We start from the raw sequence: 20,150 nt of genomic DNA, 5'->3' as shown, positions 1-20,150 counted from the left end.
AAAGATGAGAAGAAGAAAAAAACCTTGAAAGTAGCCTGAGAGAAAAGACACGTTACCTGCAGGGGTTCACCTGTCAGATAACAGGTGCTTTCTGATCTGAAACCACAGAGACCGTGGAGAAGCACCTGACACAACATCCTCCAAGTGCTGAAAGCAAACAGTTAACCGTAAATGTTATTTCTAGCCAAAATAGCCTTGGGGATGAAGGGGAAATAAAGACATTCTCAGATGACCTGTTGCTTAGCAAACCTATTCCTTTATATATATATATATATATTTTTTTTTTTTAGTAAGAGAGAGATAGAAACATTGATGAGAGAGAAACATCATCGATCGGCTCCCTCCTGCATGCTCCCTACTGGGGGGAATGGATCCCACAACTCGGGCATGTACCCTGACTGGGAATCAGACCGTAACCTCCTGGTTCATAGGTTTACGTTCAACCACTGAGCCACGCCGGCCGGGCAGCAAACGTATTCTTAAAGAACAGCTCAAAGAAGTCCTCTAAACAGAAGGAAATAATAACACAACAGAAAAGGGCATGGGACTTCCGAAGAGCAAAAGAACTTGGGATTGGGTAAAAACAGGGGTAACCGTATTAAGACTGTTCTTCTCATGAGTTTCTTAAATCATTTGATGGTTGAAGGAAAAAACCTTAAGACCATCTGAGGTTGTGCTTGACATGCTCAGAGGAAATACAGAAGACAATTTTGTTTTACAAGTTGGGAGGGTAAAGGGACTTAAATAGAAGTCAGGCTCCTACATTTCACTCCAAGTCATGAAATGTCAGTACCGGTGGGCCATCGTGTTACCTGGGACAATCACTAAGAAATCATACAAAAACCGATAAATCAATCAATATAGAATCCTAAAAATTGCTTAAGTAACCCACGGGAATAAAAACAAGAAACAGGGGGCGGGGGAACAGAAAATAAAATGGCAGAGCTGAGACAGAACATATTACTTTAAACATAAACTGTCTAAACATACCAAGTAAAAAGACAGGGATTGGTACCATGAATCTGAAAATGACCCAACTATGTTGTCTTCAAATACTCTATATGCTCACTTCAAATATGACATAGATTGTTTCATGCTTATTCAGCCGTTACTTCACTGATGGCCATTATTAACTCTGTCTCCGGTATTTTGCCCCTAAACACTATCATATGTGCATTTGAATATAAAAACAAACAGAAAGACCACAATACACAAAGCAGAGGTGTTGAATCTCACACACTCCTGGGAACATACCCTGAGAGAGCCCTCAACAGATGGCAATTTCTGCTTCTGCCCATCCCCATCTGCCCAGGACAAGGGGTCCCTCCTGCTCAGCTGCCCAGCCCCATAAGAGCAGAGAGAGAGCCCTACTGTGCTAAACACCCACCCGGGTGAGGGCTTGTTGACCCTCAGAACAGGACAACATTCCTGTTTGTTCCTGCTGACCCCCCTTCTGGGCTCTGTCTCAGACCCACCTATGACCCATGTTTAAGATGCAGACTCCAGGGCCCTCCCGACTCGAGCTCCAAGCATGAGGCCTAGGCCTCACTTTTGGTCCCAACTGCAGATGGACACAGCCTCAACTCCTAACCCAGGGCTCTCCCAGGAGAGGGAGAGGGAATGGGGGACAGACCACTTAAATGAGAGTCACCACCAGGATCAGAAATTACTCTGGTGCCGCCAAGATTGAACCGAGCCCGATGTGACCAAAGACTGCACAGTTTTGCCTTTTATTGAACACCTTGCTGGTGTCGAGGGGTGAGCTCACCGCCTTCGGGGGCCACCCCCTGTGTGGGGCCCCTCAGAAGCATCGTCTCTGGACCACGGACGTCCCAAACTCCTTGAAGTCCACAGAGGTGACCCACATCTGCCTGAAGCTGCTCAGGGAGGTGACGATGGAGGCACCAATCCAGGTGGAGAACCACCTGTCAGGCGGTGCTGTGATCTTGATGGGGGTCCCCTTGGAGGCCAGCTGTTCCAGCTCCTTCAGCAGCCGGTCGTCCAGCCCCTGGAACAGGGTGGTGCCCCCGGACAGCACGATCTCCCCGTAGAGCATGTTCTGGATTTCGGCGTCGCATTTGGTGATGCTGTAGGAGACCATCTTGGAGAGGCCGGGGTTCTGTATGCCCAGCTGCTCGGGCGCAAACAGGGCCTCGGGCGCCTGGAACAGCTGGTCGCCGATCTGGATGACATTGCCGTCCGGCAGCTTGTACTCCCTCAGGACCTCCTCCGGCCGCCGGGACAGCTCCTTCCCCGGCTCCAGGGCCACGTAGCACAGTTTCTCCTTGATGTCTTCCACCAGGGCCTTGTTCAGCACGCAGGGGAAGGCCCGCCCGCTCGCCTGCAGCAGACGCGTGAGGTGCTCGGTGATGTCCCTTCCCGCCACGTACAGCTTGGTGACCGCGTGCGGCAGGGAGTACCCCTCGAAGATGGGCACGGTGCAGGTGACCCCGTCCCCGCTGTCCACCACCAGGCCCGTGACACAGGCGGAGGCGTAGAGGGCCAACACCGCCTGGTCCGACAGGTAGAAGGCGGGCACCTGGAACTTCTCGAACATCACCTCGGCCATCTTCTCCCGGGTCTCCCTGGGGTTCAGGGACGGCTCGGTCATGAGCACCGGCCGGTCGCTGGCCCTCACTCCCAGCTCCCACTCGAACAGGTGCCTCCAGAGGTGCTCCATGCTGTCCCAGCCAGAGACCAGGCCGCGCTCCACGGGGTGGTGCAGGTGCAGCACCCCCTTCTTATGCAGGGCCTCCTCCCCCACAAAGCACTTCTTCTGGTTGGCTCCCTCTGCGGCCGTCTTGAACTTCGGGTACCCGACGACGGAGCTGATGATGTGGCGAGGCCCGATCTCTCCGGACAGGCCTGCTTTGCAGAGCCCGGACCCATTGTCCACGATCACGGCCGGAGAATCTAGCACGTGTGGGTTAAACATGTCTGCGTCCCTCTCTGCGGTCACTGGAACATGGGCAGGACCCTCTCGGGCCTCTTTGTGACACCGGAGGCTCCTCTGGAAGCTTTGTGGGCTCAGGATTCCAGGGCTCTCAGGGCGTCCCCCGGGCAGGCTAGCAGACGGCGGGCCCCCAAGAGCCCTCCATCCACCCACTGGCCTGCTCCCCTTCAGGGGCCCGGGCGGCCGAGGCTTTTCCAGGGATGGTTGCATATGTCACAATGCAGCCAAGGCAACCACTGTGCCCAGCCAGCACTCCAGGGCCTCTAGCGGGTGGGGCTCAGAGCCCCTGGGCACCCCTCACCCGGTGAGACACCGAGCAGAGGAAGGCAGGCCGTACCCACAGGCGGTGTCATCACCAGCCTTAGGACTGGGTGAAGCAGCCTAGCCTGGACCTGCCCAGTGAACAGGCGTCTCCGGCCCACTGAGCTGCGGTTTGTGGAGTGGCAAAAACACACGTCCCTTGCTAAGGAGTGACAGAGCACCAGGCACAGGCCTAGGAGGGAGGCACAATGCCCACAGCCCCATCACGTCAGGAACTTACAATATTCTTTTTGAAATCAGCCTCCTCCAGGAAGCCCTTGGGGATTTCTCTTTCATTTACCCCAAGAGCCTTGGCTCTGTCCCACAGGGCAGATGCTAAGCAAAGCCCCCTGGGCCCACTGGCGCCCTCTCTAGGTACCCATGTCCCTGCTCCGGGTTGAGGTCAGGGCCCCTCCTTGCTATCTGCAGCCCCGGGAACTCTTACACAGAGCAACCTCCCGTGGTCTTTGGGGCTGGGATTGCAGTGAGGTTTCAAGAGGGTCACCCCAAATGGAGCAGGTCACACAGTCAGCCACACCCCCTGAAGCTCATTCGGAAACGACCGTGTCACCAAGGCCAAGGCCAAGGGCAAGGCCAGCCAGGTGGCCAGGCTGCAGGGCCAGGATGCACCCCAAGGGGCCGGGCAGAGGGGCTGCTCCAGCCTCCACAGCCCCCAGTCGGCAGCCCTGGCTCTCAGACCCGGGACTGGTCTTCAGCTCAGGGAGAAACCAGGGTCGGATCAGACCCGGGAACAGGGCTCGCTGTTCTTTGAGGAAGGTGGAGGTGGTCGTGGGGACCACGTCTCAAACTGCCCTCCGGCCCGGCTCCTCCCCACCCAGAGCTCCCCCGGAGGACACCTCCCAGGGTCGCGTCCCTTCCAGATCCCCTCGCCGCCTCCTGCCACCACTGGTCCTTACTGCAGGTCCTGCCAACCCACCAGCCAAACTTCACACGTGCTGGGCATGTGGTGCAGACGGGTGGCCGAGCCCTGGGCAGGAGTCAATAAAACTTGGGGTCACGGAGATTTTTCCCAAGGACACCTCTGGGTGGAAACTGAGTCTGTGGCCTCAGACCCTGGGTTTGCAGAGCCCAGACCGCCTTCAGCTTCCACTGTGGGGCTTCTAAGATTTGGGGTCTAGCATTTAAGGGAGCCTGTGTCCCCGGCAGGCTGCTGTAAGGGCGAGGCTGGCCAACAGGACGCTGTGACGGGTCCAGCCCGGTGACACCGCAAATGGCCTGTGTACCCCGTCCTCGGACTTTGCTGGAATGTTCTCGCTGCTGCCGACCCTCGGGGCTGAATCAGGAGACACATGCTCTTGAGGTCTCTGGATTTGGGCCCTAAAAGTGGCCCATGTGGGAGGTGATGCAACAGAGCTAGGGTGAGGGGACTGCCCGTGGGTCTGTCCCTTGGCCCGGGGCTGGCTGAGGCACTTGGCATTTGCAGGAGGGACAGAGAGGGAAGGAAAAACATTCATTCAGAGCTTAGACTGACCGGAGGGAACACTGAGGCTGCTGGCCACCCAGCTACCGAAACACACCGACCGCCAGCCGGCTCGGCAGAGCAGCCCTGGGGAGCAGTCCCCGCTCCCCCTTCTCTGTGCACTGGGACAGGCGACCCCATCAGGACAGCACCTCCTTCCCTGTCTCATGCTCCGGGCTCTGGGTCAGACTTCAGGCAGCCCCCAGCCCCTCTGCCCTCCTCCCTGGCTTGGCCCTCGGAGCCGGCCCCGGGCTTGTCAAGGCTCCTGTCCCCACCATGAAGTGTCTAATCCGGCCGACAGGTCGCCCCCCACCCCCATGGAGAGCAACAGGAGGGCTCTGAGACCCCACCACCAAGAACTGGGAGGCTCCCTGGGGGGGCGACACCACGTGGCCACTGAGAAATCCGAGTGGGTTTATGAGCCACGGCCTACGTGACATCGTGTTGGTTTCCAGCTCCCTGCGGGGCAGAAATCCCAGCCGTGGCTCTCAGGTGCCTGGGAACCTCCTCCTGGGCCCTCCGTGACATCCGCCGCAGAAATGCCTCCGTCCCAGGACCACCTGGGTCTGTGCAGCTTGGAAGGGTCATGTGGGCCATGCAGGTGTCCACGTCCACGGTGTCCTCGCCACTTAGGCGGATGCCACATGCAGCGCCACGGAAATATATCGTAGCCGAGCATTCGCCGCGGAGGCTGTCACCACAAGGATGCCGTCCCCTCTCCTGGCTCCAGCTAGAAAGCCGCTTGTCTGTGGCCGCCCTGCCCCCACCGTGCCGGCCAGGCCTCGTAAATCGCTTGAACAAGTTTATGGGCAAACTGGCTGTAACTCCATCTCCCTCCGCAGGGCAAGGCTCGCCACCGTGATTATTCTGGAGGGCACCCGTTTCCGTCCGGTACGGAAGGCTGGCTCTTATTTCTGCTCCAGCGGTCACGCCCGCCGCAGCCCCCACGTGGTCCCCCTCCTGTGCCCTTGGAGGAGCCCCAGCCCGTGACGGAGGTGGACAGTCCCTGGAAAAACTTGGGAGGCTGCCAGGCATTTACACTTGGGAGTGGGCAGCCTTGGGTGTGCTGGGCACCTCAGCTTCCCGCTATCCTGGGTCCATGTGACTGGGCCACCCAAGCCTGGGCCAGGGGCCGCCCTGTCACATCATCTCTGGTTCCATGTGTCACTGGCGCCCAGACCCTCAGCCAATTAGTGACCAGCAGACCGGGCTCATTAGCGCTGGCTGACATCTGGCGGCCAGATCCCTCTTGCTGCCAGCCTGGTCCAGTGACCTCCGGCCACCTGAAGCCACAGGCAACAGCAGATGGCAAGATGGGCACTGCTCATGCAGAGAGAGGGGTGAGCGTGCACCAGGGAGCTGTGCCAGTCCAGATCGCAGTGCCCGCAGCACCTTCCGCCTCTCTGCCCAGTCATTTCAGAGGAGCCCAAAGCCCTGAGGACTCCTGGTAGCCGGTCCCTTTATATCTCTAGGATGGAACTTGTATCACCTACCCACCCCTCCATTCTTCCACCCACCATCTGTCTACTCATCCATCATCCATCCACTCCCCATCCATCTATCTTCCATCATCCATCCACTCACCTACCCACCCACCCAGCCAGCCACCACCCATCCACCCACCTGTCCACCTATTCATTCATCCACCCATCCATCCATCCATCAATCCATCCATCCATCCATCCATCACCCACCCACCCGCCCCTTCCCTCACCCACTCACCCATCCACTTATCCACCTGCCCACCCACCTAACCATCCAATTTTCTGTTCAGTTATCATCTTCCTCCCCCTGTCCTCTCATCCACCTTCCTCTCTTCGCGGCTAAAGTGAGCTTCCTCTCTTTCAGACGGTCAACATACGTTATATTCAGATTTTCGACTTTGAGGGGGGTTGGCACCCCTCACCCTTTCGCCGTTTAAGGGTCAACTGTGTTATCTCATGTCTTTCAGACTGGAGGTTCCGGGTCAGGGCTGTGGGCCCCTGAAGGTGGCAGGGAAAGGTCCATCCCAGGTCCTCTCCAGCTCCTGGTGGTTCCTGGGCCTGTAGCCCTGCAGCTCCAGCCTTCACGTGGGGTTCTCCCTGGGTGTCCGTCTGTGGCCAGATCTCCCGTTTATAAGGACACCAGTCGTATGGGATCAGGGCCCATCCTCATGGCCTCATCTCAACTAGGTCATCTGCAAAGACCCTCCTTTCAAACAAGGCCACCTCCATGGGTACTGGGGATCAGGGCTTCAACCTAAGAATTTAGGGGACACAGTCAACCCACAACAACTGCCCGACGAGAACTGGCTGCTTTGGTGTGAAGAAAGTGGGTGAGAAGTGTGGGAGCCCAGTGACTTAGGTGTGGCTGCTCCGTGTGGCGTAAAAGGGCTGCATTCATTACTTGCTGCTGCGTAACAAGTTAACCCCAAACTGAACAGCCGAAAACAGCAAACATTTCTTAGTTCAGTTTCTGTGGGTCTGGAATCTGGGCCTGGCTCACCGGGCACCAGTGGCTCAGGTCTCTTACAAGGTTACAGCCGAGTCGTCATTGGGGCTGCGGTCTCACCTGAAGGCTCTACGGAGAGGTGAAGGGGGTTCTCCTTCCAACCTCACCCACTTGGCTGTTGGCCATGTGGCCTCAGCCCTTTGACACGGGGGGTGCTCCCACGTGGCTTCATGACGTGGCTGCATGAGGCAGAGAGAAAGAGAGGGAGAGAGAAACCCCAGGCGGAAGCCACAGCCATTTAATAACCTAACCTCAGAAACGCTGTCCCATGACTTCCGCTGTTTCTATTGGTCAGAAGCGAGTCAGCCCCGGCCCAGACCACAGGGAGAGGTAACGCGAAGATGCACGTGCCCACATCACTGAATGCCGCCTTGGAAGCTGCCCACATGGGGGCATCGACCAGAGTGCCAGGGTTGTGGGGAGGGTCACCTTCTGGCAGCTCTGACCAAGCCTGGCCGCTCCGGCCTCAGCTTCCCCAGCTGGCAGCAGGGATGCCGCCTTCTGCTGGCACCTCAGAGCACTGCTGGAATCTAAGGAGGAAAGCACGCTGTGGCCATTTGAGGAGGGTGGCCCCATAAGCAGGGGTGTCGGGGACGCGGGTCAGCAGGAGCACTCTGGCTGGGCCTCTCCTGGCTCTGTGACAGGTTAGTTGGGGACACTCTCATGGTCTCGTTTATTTAACCACTATTGCTGCCACTTCTTATTGCTTCAAAATGTTACGTCCTGACCGAAGTCACCCCAGACAAACTGGGGTTGTTCCCACCCCCACCCCCTTTCAGGTGCGCAGTCTCGGCCTCCCCCTCTGCTGAGTCTCTCAGCTGCTGGTCACCCCATCACGGGGCTGCCCCAGACCTGAGGCCAAGCCAGCAGGAGCACCCTTGGGGTGGCCCTCAAAAAAAGAGAGTCTCCTGCCCCCTGCTGGCGCCCGGTGGAAGTGCCACACGATGGGGGGGGTGGGCAGGGTGCTGGGCCCTGGAACAAAGGCGGCTTTTAGTTCGTTTCATGGTGAGTGTGACTCTGGGGGAGGGGGGAAATCAATGTTTGCTAAATAGGGAAGAAATCGGCCTGCCTCAGTGGGGAAAAGGGTTGTTTTCAAGTGTAGTAACGTGATTACCCAGAGGGAAGCCAGAGCGAATGAGCAGCGGGCCGAGCGGCCAGCGTCCGACGGGCAGAGGCACCGGGCTCCCGCCAGCCGCCGGGAGCAGCCCAGCGTCAGGTTTCCAATGGTTCCTAGCGGTTCCGGCGGCGTCAGCGCGGGCCGTCCCCGGGGTGCTCTGCAGCCCCGCACGGGCCGGTGATAAATGGCCGGGCGAGCACGAGGCCCGGAAGGATCCCAGATTTAATTCAAATAATTTAAAATCTAACGTTGAAAGAGCCCTTTGCATGCACGGGGCCTGCGCTTCCAGCCGGAGAAAGAAAAGGCTTTGTGCTCCGGCGGGGGCGGGGAGCAGCCGCGGCCCTCGCGGGGGCCCAACCTCTCCGCACGTGCGGCTCCCGGCCAGCTCCCCGGCGTTTTTCATGCCGTAAGTGGCAGGTCTCATTCCTGACCCAGACGTGGGGGAGATTTATCATCTCCGCGGAGTTCCGACTCCAGGTGAAAGGAGTTTTGTCCACGGCGAGGTCGCCTTTCACAGGCCCGTGGTGGGGAGTGGCGGGGACGCCCTCCCAGCGGGTGCCCACCGCACACGAGGCTCAGGGGGTCCCACTGAGCTTCCCAGACCCAGACGTCTCCGTGCAGAGGCCGTTGCCCCCCTCGGTGCATGGTCTGCTGGCTGTGTGGCCCGTCCCCATTGTGGTGGTGGGCGGGGGGGCTGGATGGCTGGCAATGCTGAGGCTCATTAGGGGAGAGCACCCCCAATCCGCCTCTCCCACCTCCTGCCTGGCCCACAGGTCAGGAAGGCAGCCACCAGGAGCTGAGTCCCCAGGACACTGGAATCAGGGCTGAGGATCCCAACTCTGGGCACCGGCAGCCCCAGGACACTTCTCAGCATCCTGAGCCCCCTCTTGGCTCCATGCAGACACTCAGAGACCCAGGCGCTGGGACGGCTCCAAGTGGTTCAGGCGCCATCTCAGTGAGAAAGACACTGGGGGTCACGCATGGGCTGTTCCCACCGCCTGGAACAGACGGGTCACTGCTGCTCGTGTTTCACTGGTCCCAGGGCCTCGGCTGCCTTTGAAGGAGCCAGGAGAAGCAGGAGGGGGGAGGGCCTGACGGGCTCACCCCGACCCCCCAACATAGCTAGTTAATGGGGTGCATGCGTGTGTGTGCACATCTGTGCGCATGTGCATATGTGTGCATATGTGTGTGCATGTGTGCGTGTGCGTGAACTTTCCAATGTTATCCTCGGTCGGTGCCCACGTAGGCTGCCAAACTCCACAGGACACACCTGTACCGAACGCATTGCCTTGTTTACCTGGGATTTGCATTTAACCAGGCATCCTGTCCTTGCGGTTGGAAACCTGGCCGCCCCACCCGTGTGCCCTGGGCTTCGGTGCCCTGAGCTCTGACAGGTACCCGCATGGCTGGTGTCGTCCACTTAGGAGCCTCAAGCACAGAAAACACTCGATCCAAGTCATCAGAACAGAGCCGTAAGTGTCCTCCAGTCCCCGGACTGAAGGAGGTGTCCAAGGAACGGACCGTGAGCCCGGAGTGCCCGCCGACTGGCCACAGAGTTCAGGCCCCTGGGGTGGAGCTCTGCCCCTCCGGGCATCTGTGCCAAAGACATGAGCTTTCCAACAGGGAATTCAGCCCAAAAATGGACACCGCTTTCTCCTCCCAACACCCCCGCCTGTCTGCCCAGACTCCCAGGAGAGGGGCCCCTGAGAACCCGCTGGCAGAGACTGAAACAGCCACCGGCGCTGGCCACTCTCACCAGAGCCCAGAGGTAACGGGCACCCACGCGCGGGTCTTATCCCCTTGTTCCCAAGATATCAGCAACCTGGGCCGAACCCGAGAGGAGCCTGGGTCGGGGTCCCCCACACGGCGGGGGGCCACTGTTCCATCTTCCCAGCGCGAGAGGGGGCACTCACCGCCACCGCCCTGCCTATCTCCTTGGGGGGCGGAATCTTTGCGGACGTTTAAAAGGTTTAGTGTGGACGGGGCCGAGGTCCCCCCTTGACACGAGCCCCCGCGCCCTGCCCCTGCTGCGTGCCCCTGAGAGCCACCATCCCCTCTGGCCCACGGGCTGCACTGCACCCCTGCCCCGCCCGGGCCTGGCCTCGCTGAGCTGCAGCCGGTGGGCAAGCGAGGCGGGGATGGGGCATCACAGACAGAGGTCGTCCGGGTGGCATCAGGACAGGACGTGCCCCGCGGAGAAAACGACTCAGGCTCGGGGATGGAGGGACAAGTCAAGTCAGGTGATCAGGGTGCCCCCACTGAGCTGGGACCCCAACGGCAGGCGGAGAGCCCCATGGGAGGCAGGAAGCATTGCAGTCCACCTGCCAGGGTGCGGATGGGCAAGCAAAGGCCCGGGGTCGGGAATGACGTCACTTTCCCTGGCTCTCTGCTCATCGAAAACTTCTGGTTTCCCGACCGGCCTTGACCTGGTACTAAAGGCGTCCCTGCCGGGGAAGCTCCACACCAACGCCACCTGCGGGTTGGATGCCAGGCTTGGCGTCCAGGGCCCGGGGTCGGGGCTGGGCTGAGCTGGGGGGACTCAGGTCCCCTCCTCTTCGGGGAGAGAGAGGGAGAGAGAGGAACATGGACGTCGATTGGTTGCCTCGGGCATGGGCTCCAACCGGGACAGGGGACCCAGCCCACAAGCGAGGTACGCGCCCTTGGCCAGGATCAAAGCCGGGCCCTTCAGTCCTCGGGCTGACGCTCTAACCACTGAGCCAAGCCGGCCGGGGCAGCCCCTTCTATTTAGGCAGCTGGGGTCCTCCCCCAGGAAGTGGCCCCGGGGCTGGGCTGTTGGAGATGGGGCGCCAGGGAAAATCCCCAGGCAGCGGCCAGAGGGCCCCACCTGTGAGGCCAGTGCTCTTGCAGCCTCGTCAAGGGCCCCACAGCCTGGTGGGGCCACACCTGCGGGCAGGGGCAGGGTCTGGGGATCTTCCGAAGCTGGGGATCAACCCCCCAGCCCAGAGTCAGGCTGAGCTGGAGGGGAGGGGCGGGCGTGACCCCCTGAGGAAGCTGGTCCCCCAGAGCCCAGGGGCCTCTCCACGCCCGGCACTGTGCCCGCACGTGGGCGAGCGCTCAGGGAACAGGGACCACCGGCGCCAAGGAGATGGCGGTAATGACAACGACAATAAGGACAAGACTTGGTTCTACCCCTCAAACTCCACCCTCCCACCAGTTTCTCTAACAATCGGGTTTGAGTGAAAGCAGGGCCCCGTCACCTCAGCGCCGGCGGCCTGATCCCAGCCACTCCGCTGCTTTCTAAATTTAGAGGTTATGAAATTGCTCAGCAGTCAGAAAGTGGAGTAAAAAAGAGAAAAGCGGGACTGTGTGACCGTATATGTACATACACCGGGGCGCCGGGAGCCAGGAGGACGGGGTATTTATATCCCGGTGACTGAGGGATCCCCAACACTTCTGCCAAGAAAACAGCAACACTCCAGCCGGCCGCCCACCCGGCCTCGGGCTGTGCGTCTCGCTGCCGGGTTTCAAAGCCAGGAAGGTAGACGGACTCTCCACGCAACACTAGGAGTCCTCGGACAATTGCCCCCCCATCGGCACCCCCATTCCCAGCCCAGGAAGGTCGCTTACACACGTAGATGAGCCTCCGGGAGCACCAGCACCATCCCGACCTCCCCCGGGCGCCCCGTCTGTCCTAGCGCCACCCACCCAGCGGACCCCGCGGACGGAGACCTTAAACAGCAGACGCCCACTTCTCACTGCGCTGGAGGCTGGACGCTCCAGGTGCTGGGGGCAGATTCGGTGGGTGGGGAGCACCCGCCACCCTACTCATAGACGGCCGTCTTCTCCGTGTGTCCTCGCAGGGTGGAAGGGGCAAGAGCTCTCCAGGGGGCATTTTCAAAGGACACTAATCCCACTCAGATGGGCTCTGCTCTCACCCCGGCTGGTGTTGCTCAGTGGTTAGAGCGCCGGCCAGCTCAACAAAGGGTCGGGAGTTCAATTCCCGGTCAAGGGCACGTACCTGGGTGGCAGGTTCGCTCCCCGACCCCAGTGGGCCACATGCGGGAGGCAACCGGTCAACGTGTCTCTCTCACATCGATGTGTGTGTGTCTCTCTCTCTCTCCCTTCCACTCTCCCCGAAAAGGGAATGGAAAAAATACCCCCAGGCGAGAATTAATATCTAAATAAATAAATAAAACGAGCTCTACTCTCGCGAACCAATCGCCTCCCAAAGGCCCCACCTCCTAACATCATCATCACATTGGGGTTAGGATTTCAAGGCTGGATTTTTGGGGGGAGCACAAACATTCAGTCCATCACGCCCTCCTTCTAAAATCTCCTGGCACCTGCGGCAGCGGGCAGGCAGTCTCTCCCTTGCTCTGCACAGCCGAGAGGCCCAACGGGCTCCCACAGAATAAACTCGAAGAGATCCGCACTTAGACGCATTATACTCAACCTATCAAAAGCCAAAGGCAAGACAATCTCAGAAGCAGCAAGAGAAAAGCAGCCCTCCCACATCGCAGTTTCTCTCTCTCTCCCCCTTCCTCTCTCTCTAAAATCAACAGAAACATATCCTCAAGTGAGGATTTAAAAAAGGGGAGGGGGGATTGGGGAAATATATACCATGCAAATATAAATCAAAAGAAAGCTGGAGCCCTGGCTGGTGCGGCTCAGTTGGTTAGAGCACGGTCCCATCTACCAAAAGGTGGCGGATTCGATTCCTGGTCAGGGCACATGCCCAGGTTGCGGGTTTGATCCCCGGTCAGGGCACATACAGGAGACAGCCAATCAATGTTTCTCTCTCTCTCTCCCTTCCTGTCTCTAAAATCAATATATATATATTAAAAGAAAGCTGGAGTGGCTATATTGTCAGATAAACTTTAAGACAAAAATTGTATAAGAAACAAAGGACATTTGCTAGTGATAAAAGGGCTAGTCTATCAGGAAGATATAACAATTATAAACACATATGTAGCTAAACACAGAGCCACAAGACGCGTGAAACACAGAAGGAATTGCAGATATAATTCCCAATAATAGTCGGTGACTTAAATACCCCACGTGTCCGTAGGGGACAGGAACACATTAATAATACCCAAAACGCGGCGCAGAGGAAGCCGGATGACACGGCCCAGTTGGCGTGATTCTGCTCGCTGGAAGTCCACAGTCACCACCTTGGGCAGAAGATGGGTTGGTGGCAGGAAGGACCCAAGGGGCCCCTGGGGTTCCAGAATATTCCATGTCCTGATCTGGGTGCTGACTACATGGTGTGCCCCTCGGTGAAAATTCACACGATTGCATGCACGCATATGACTTTTGCATTTTTTTCTGTATATTATGTTGTCTTTAAATAAAATGTTCATTTAAAAAAAATTAACTGCAACAAGAAAAAATAGACAAGATGAAACATTCCAACAGGAAAACCGATAAAGGCTATAGTGAAGCATCTGGCAGATGCAGCACCTCAAATTTCTAGATTCCTGGGCAGAGATGCTCAGAGTCACCTGTCCCAAGGGACATGCTCATTAAAGCAAGACTGACAGACATCAGGAGGGCAAAAATTAGAGGTCTGCCGACACCAAGCCTGGGTGACCTCACTTACACCCCCGGGGGCACCAAATTAGGGCAACATCTTCAACCCAAGTCACTCAGCAAGTATTGGGGAAGCTAGGCCCAGCCCAGCAATCCCACTCTAGGCAGAGTCCCCTAAAAAGCTCACCTATGCCAGTGTCGTCCACAATAGCAAACCCCAGGAGGCCCCTGAATGTCCATCACCAGGACAGTGGGTAAGCCCGAGGGTGGGGTGCTACACCTACGGAACAGCAGCTTCATGTCAGAACCATTTAAGGGAGATTCCAAGATGACGGCAGATTGAGTGGAAGCTACACTGACACTCTCCCGGGACCAAACTGAAATGACAACTAAAATATAGAAAAACCATCCTGAATAATCCACTGAAGATGAGCTGGAGAGCACCCTCATAACCAAGGACCTAAAGTGGGGGCCACATAGAGACTGGTAGGAAGTGCGGAAGCGCGAGAGGGCTGGCTGGGCTCCCACAGGCAGCAGCTGAAGGTCCGGAGGGAGATCTCAGCTGTGGGGGGTTCCACTGAGAACTCCGGGGCCTAAACCCCAAACTGGGCTCCCCAGCCCAGAGCACCAGAACTGAGAAAGGTACCCACACAACGCCTGGCTGTGAAAGGCAGCCAGGTTTCTGTCTGCCAGGGAGAGATGCAGGCACCCTCTTAAAAGGCCAATGCACAGTTTCCTGTGCAGCCACTCACCTTGGGCTCCGGTGGAGGGAGGGCAGAGTGGACTCGAGCTGTGTGAGGAGAATCCAGGGGAAATAGCTCTCAGAGGGCAGCCATCCTGGTGCTGAGTCATTTCCCCCATAGGGCAGAGGGCGTGTTTCTCAGGCAGACATTTACCTTCTGAGCAGCTTTTGCCTGAGGAGGAAGCAATTGCCCCACCCATTGAAAACCTCTCATCCAACCTCGTTGAGTTTCTACAGCCTGAGGCTCATTAAGAGACTGAATAACAATCAGCCTCAGGTGCTTTGAGTGTTTGCCTGATTTACTTCTGGATCCAGGGCTTGGAAAAGCAGACCTCGGTGGGCATCTTGGTCCTGTCCAAACATACCTAGCCCCAGCACAGGGAACCACAAACTGTGGAGTGAGGAAAGCTTCAAACAGGGTTCTCAAGGCCAGTCACAGACAGCGTCTGACATTGGCCTGCACCAGAGACCCTCCAAAAGTCTGAGAGTCCTAGCAGATCTACCCAATACATAGGAACAACCCCAAACAGGCAGCCACAATGGGGAGACAAAAAAAAAACACAAAACACAACAAGCCCCAAATGAAAGAACAAGAGAAGTCTCCAGAAAAAGAGCCAAATGAAATGTAGGTAAGCAACCTATCAGATATAGAGTTCAGAATACTGATTGTAAGGATGCTCAACAGAATGAGAAAAGATATGGAAACTGTGAAGGAAATGAAGAATGACGCAGCAGAAATAAAAAAAGCATTGGAAGGAATAAACAGCAGATTAGAGGAAGCTGAGGATCCAATCAGTGAATTAGAAGACAGGGTAGAAAAAATCAGTCAGAGAACCAAAAAGAAAAAACAATTAAAAAACAGGAGAACAGTTTAAGGGAGCTGTGGGGCAACATGAAACCTAATTATATTTGCATCATAGGAGTTCCAGAAAATGTAAAAAGTAAGCAAGAGTTAGAGAACCTGTTTGATGAAATAATGCCTGAAAACTTCCCTAACCTAGTCAAGGAAAAAGTCACACAAGTTCATGAGGCACAGAGAGTCCCAAGCAAGAAGAACCCAAAGAGGCCCATGCCCAGACACATCATAATTAAAATGCCAAAAATTCAAGACAAAGAGAGAATCTTAAAGGCAGCAAGAGAAAAGCAATCTGTTACCTACAAAGGAGCTCCCATAAGGCTGTCAGCTGGCTTCTGATCAGAAACCCTACAGGCTAGAAGGGAGTGGCATGAAATATTCAAGATAATGAAAAGCAAGGATCTCAAACCAAGACTACTCTACCCAGCAAGGTTATCATTCAAAATAGATGGTGAAATAAAGAGCTTCCTAGACAAAAAAAATGCTAAAGGCGTTTATCACCACCAAACCAGCACTGCAGGAAATGGGGCTGCTGTAATGAGAAGTAGAAATAAAGAGAATGAGAAAAATAGGCATAGAGAACTAAAATGGCAACAGATAAGTACCTATCAAGAATAACCTTAAATATAAATGGATTAAATGCTCCAATCAAAACATAGGGTAGTTGAATGGATAAGAAAACATGACCCAAATATATGCTGTCTACAAGAGACTCACCTCAGAACAAAAGACTCACACAGATGGAAAAAAAAAACACAACTTCTGGAGGACTTTAAGGGAGAGATCGACAGCAATACAGTCATAGTAGGGATTTTAACACCCCACTGACTTTACTGGATAGACCTTCCAGATAAAAAATCAACAAGGAAACAGTGACTCTAAATGACACACTAGATCAGATGGATTTAATTGACATTTACAGAATATTTCACCCCAAAGCTGCAGAATAGGCATTTTCCTCAAGTGCACATGGGACATTCTCAAAGATGGACCACATGTTAGGACACAAAACAAGTCTCTACAAGTTCAAGAAGACTGAAATCATATCAAGCATCTTCTCGGACATTTACACCATGGAATACTATGCAGCTGTAAAAAAAGAAGGACCCCTTACCCTCTGAGACAGCCTGGTGGGACCTGGAGAGTATTGTGCTAAGGGAAATAAGCCAGTCAGAGAAAGACAAGTGTTACATGATCTCACTCATATGTGGAACCTACTGAACAAAATATACTGATGAACAAAATAGATCCAGAGACATAGAAGCATGGAACAGACTGAGGGATCTCAGGGGGAAGGCGGGAGTAGGAGAGTGGAGAGAGATTAATCATAGAACTTATATGCTTATATGCATAACCCATGGGCACAGACAATAGTGTGGGGAAGGCCTGGGGGAGGGGTGCAGGGAGGAGGGGATCAAGGGGGGGGAAAGGGGAGACATATGTAGTACTTTCAACAATAAAAATAAATTAAGGGGAGTGAGTTCCAAAAAAAAACAACAGACAGAAAGAAATGATGATGTATCCTTGTATTGGAATACTATGCAGCTGTGCAAAGGAGTGGGGAAGTAAGTTATAAACAGGCAAGGAGAGATTTCCAAAACATGTTAAGTAAAAAAAATCAAAGTCACGCTTTCATGACAAAGGGAGAAATATAAGAACGTATATTTGCATTAGGTGCATAAACAATTCTGGAACTAGGTACATGTTGAGCAGAGTGGTCACGTTTGGAGGGTAGGACTTGGGTTAATGGAGACATGGGGTGGGGTGGGAGGAAACGTTTCACGATGGAACTTTTTATGCATTTTGGATTTGACCCATGAACATGTATTACCTATTCAAAAAACTAAATTTAAAAAGATTAAATGTGGGGGGGAAATTTTATGTATTTTTGAATCTACAGGCAAAGTAGAACTAAAGATGTGAGGCCTGGTGGAAGGAAGACCTCCAGCCAGGCCTGTGAGAGATTTGGGTGGAAACTGGGCAGGTGAAGGCCGCTGGACATGATAAATCTGACGACTGAAGGTTGAAGGGGGTGTTTCCCTATTAGTCTCTATTCATCTCTTTACCCTGGAAAGATTCCAGGATTCTGGAAAATCCTGCGCAGAAGCCCACAGAAATGGGAACTAAGGTGACCTACAAGCGCCCTGTGGCTCCCTTCTCCTGTGGCAGGCCCTCACTGCCCCAGCAGCCCCTGTCCTCATCTGATTTCACACCAAGGGCCACAGCCACAGCCAGCCTCCAGGGACACGATTTGCTCACATTCCCCCGTGGAGATGTGTGCAGTGGGTGTACCTTCCTAAGGGGCTGTCTGGGGTCCAGAGGGAACACTCTGGAGCTCTGACTGCACAAGGCAGCTGCTCCCCCGCCTCCAGCTGGCTCCCGAGCCCCTCTGGCCACCCACACCTGGAGGATACCATGCAGAGAAGCTTGCAGAACTCGAGTGGGCAGAAAGCCTCTTCCCAGGGCCTCTGATCCCACTCAGCTGCACTGAGGGTTGGGCCACCTGGGCCATGGTCACAGATGACACTGACCCTGGGCAAGTCCTCTCCACATGAAGGAGAGTCTGGCGGCAGAACCCTGAGGCTGTTGAATACTGAGTCCAGGCTCCAGTGGCAAGGACTTTGGGAGGGGTCACAGAAAGGCCACTGCCCCACTTGGCTTGCATTTCCTTGGCCCGGGGCTCTGGAGAGGGCAGGAGAGGAAGGGTGTGGAGCCCAGGCAACCCCCAGTTAATGGCCCCTGACTCTCACTACCCCAGGCAATAAGCTCCCCTCTTCTCTGTGTACTAATTACCTGGAGGTTTTCCAGAGCCCTGAGCCTGAACAGTGATGTCTTAGGGTTGGGTTGGGCAGGGAGAGCCTTTCCTGGTAGGAGGGCCTCCAGGTGCCAAGCCCTACTCCCAGGACAAGACCTGTTCTTCATCTGGCCTCTGTGTACATGCAAAGCTTATTCACTGACTTCCTGGTACTTCTGGCCTCCAGTGAACCACCAAACCACCAGTGCAGGCCCCCCACTGACCCCATAGCCCATCCGGCAGCTTGGGAGAGATGTGCGGTGCACATGCTGGAGGGAGGAAACCCAGGCACTGGCCAGACACTTAGAAGGAACCAAGTAGATATTTATTGGATGGATAGATGGATGGATAAATAGCTGGAAGAATGGATGACTTGATGGCAGGGAGGATGGATGGATGGATGGATGGATGGATGGATGGTGGATGGGAGGATGGATGGATGATGGATGGATGGATGGATGGATGGATGGATGGATGGATGGTGGATGGGTGGATGGATGGATGATGGATGGATGGATGGATGGATGGATGGATGGATGGATGGTGGATGGGTGGATGGATGGATGATGGATTGTGGGCTCTTCAGCTTTGGGCTCTACCTGAGCTGAAGTTACCTCCTTGTTTATTCAGATAAATCCTGCCAACAGCTCCCTTGGGGTCTCAAGAGTTCCCATGAGAGGGTCCTCAGTGACCAGGAAGCTGTTCCTATTTTAGCTTTTACGACGGAAACAATGTTGTAGGGAGCCTGCGGCAGTTTCCAGGCCTCAATAAGCCGGATCAGGCGGCGACAGCTTCGGTTGTCTGAATGGAAGCGTGCTTTGGATTGGGCCAGGTGGCTTCCGGGCCTCCTGGCTCAGGCTCACTCTTAGGAATATTCAGACATCCACCCTGGACAGAATGGGACAGACAGGGCCAGGGCCCCTTCAGGACACATAGAGACAGGCTTTTAAAACCTAAGTCCCCAGAAGAGGTGGAGGCTTTGGGATTTGCATTTTCTCTGTGAAAGTGGAGGCAAGATCCACACAGCCCATTCCACTCGACCATGTCCTGGAAGCTGTGTGTAAAACCACAGCCCCTGACTTCAGGAAGTTTCCTTCTAAACTGGAAGACTCCGCTAAGAGATTAAACACGGGAGACTCCGCTGAATAGCAACCGTTTTAGAGCAAAAATAGGAGTTTGCTTGCAGGGCAGGGGGCACCAGCTGGAGAGAGCTCAGTGGGTGTGGGGAGGGGGAGGGCTACCTAACAATGGGGGCCTCACCGGCATCCGCAGGACCGTCAGCCTCGAGCAGTCTGGACAGACCCAGGGACACTGAGGTCTAGGGCCCTGGAGGCTGCAGCAGAGATAAGAAGAGGCCAGCGTCCACCAGGACCCAGCTGGGCAAACGGCAGGGCATCTCCTTTGTAACCGAAACACTGGCAGCAGCTCTGCGGGCCTCTCTCCCGGGGAGGTTTCTAGGAGCCGTGGCTGGTCTGTTGTACAGAGTATTAGTGAGTTTTGTATATGCCAATAAAAAAAATAAAAGCCACTATTAAAATGAACCCCTGGCACATACCTGGTTTAGATCACACAGGAGCTGGCCTTTTGCACTGGAATCTGCAGCATCTGTTCCAATTAAGCCTGGCTTTTTAGCTTAAAGATATTAGGCGATCACTAGTGTTCTGTTCGGACATGAATAGCGCATTGTTCTGCCCTGAGCAGCCCTGCAGCCGCTCAGACACCATTAAACGGCTTTGCGGCCCAATTAGAAGTGGAGTTGGGCTGGTAGTGGGGGCGGGGACTGACCACCGGGGCCAGGCGCTTCATGGACACAAGTCAGGCAGGGGGACGGCTAACGTGGACCATGTGTGGGAGCGTGGCCCCCGGCATGCACGCACGCCTCCCTGACAAGCTAAGAGGCGTTCATCCATCTCGGCTCTGGATGGGCC

General features: G+C 55.5%; 1 protein-coding gene across 1 annotated transcript; it reads right to left on the bottom strand.

The window, feature by feature from the left end:
- Window positions 1-1,801: 1,801 nt before the first annotated feature.
- Window positions 1,802-3,153, bottom strand: ACTRT2 (actin related protein T2; the record flags this gene model as incomplete). The annotated part of the gene is made up of 1 exon (XM_081144572.1): window positions 1,802-3,153. The coding sequence occupies exon 1, from the start codon at window positions 2,933-2,935 to the stop codon at window positions 1,802-1,804; it is 1,134 nt and encodes a 377-aa protein (XP_081000698.1). The 5' UTR covers window positions 2,936-3,153.
- Between the last annotated feature and the right edge of the window lie 16,997 nt (window positions 3,154-20,150).

The sequence above is a fragment of the Miniopterus schreibersii genome (genome assembly GCF_964146895.1).
Source record: "Miniopterus schreibersii genome assembly, chromosome: 8".
In the NCBI taxonomy this organism is placed as follows: Eukaryota; Metazoa; Chordata; class Mammalia; order Chiroptera; family Miniopteridae; genus Miniopterus; species Miniopterus schreibersii.
The sequence above is the reverse complement of the archived record's forward strand: the minus strand, read 5'-3'. Positions and strand labels throughout refer to the sequence as shown.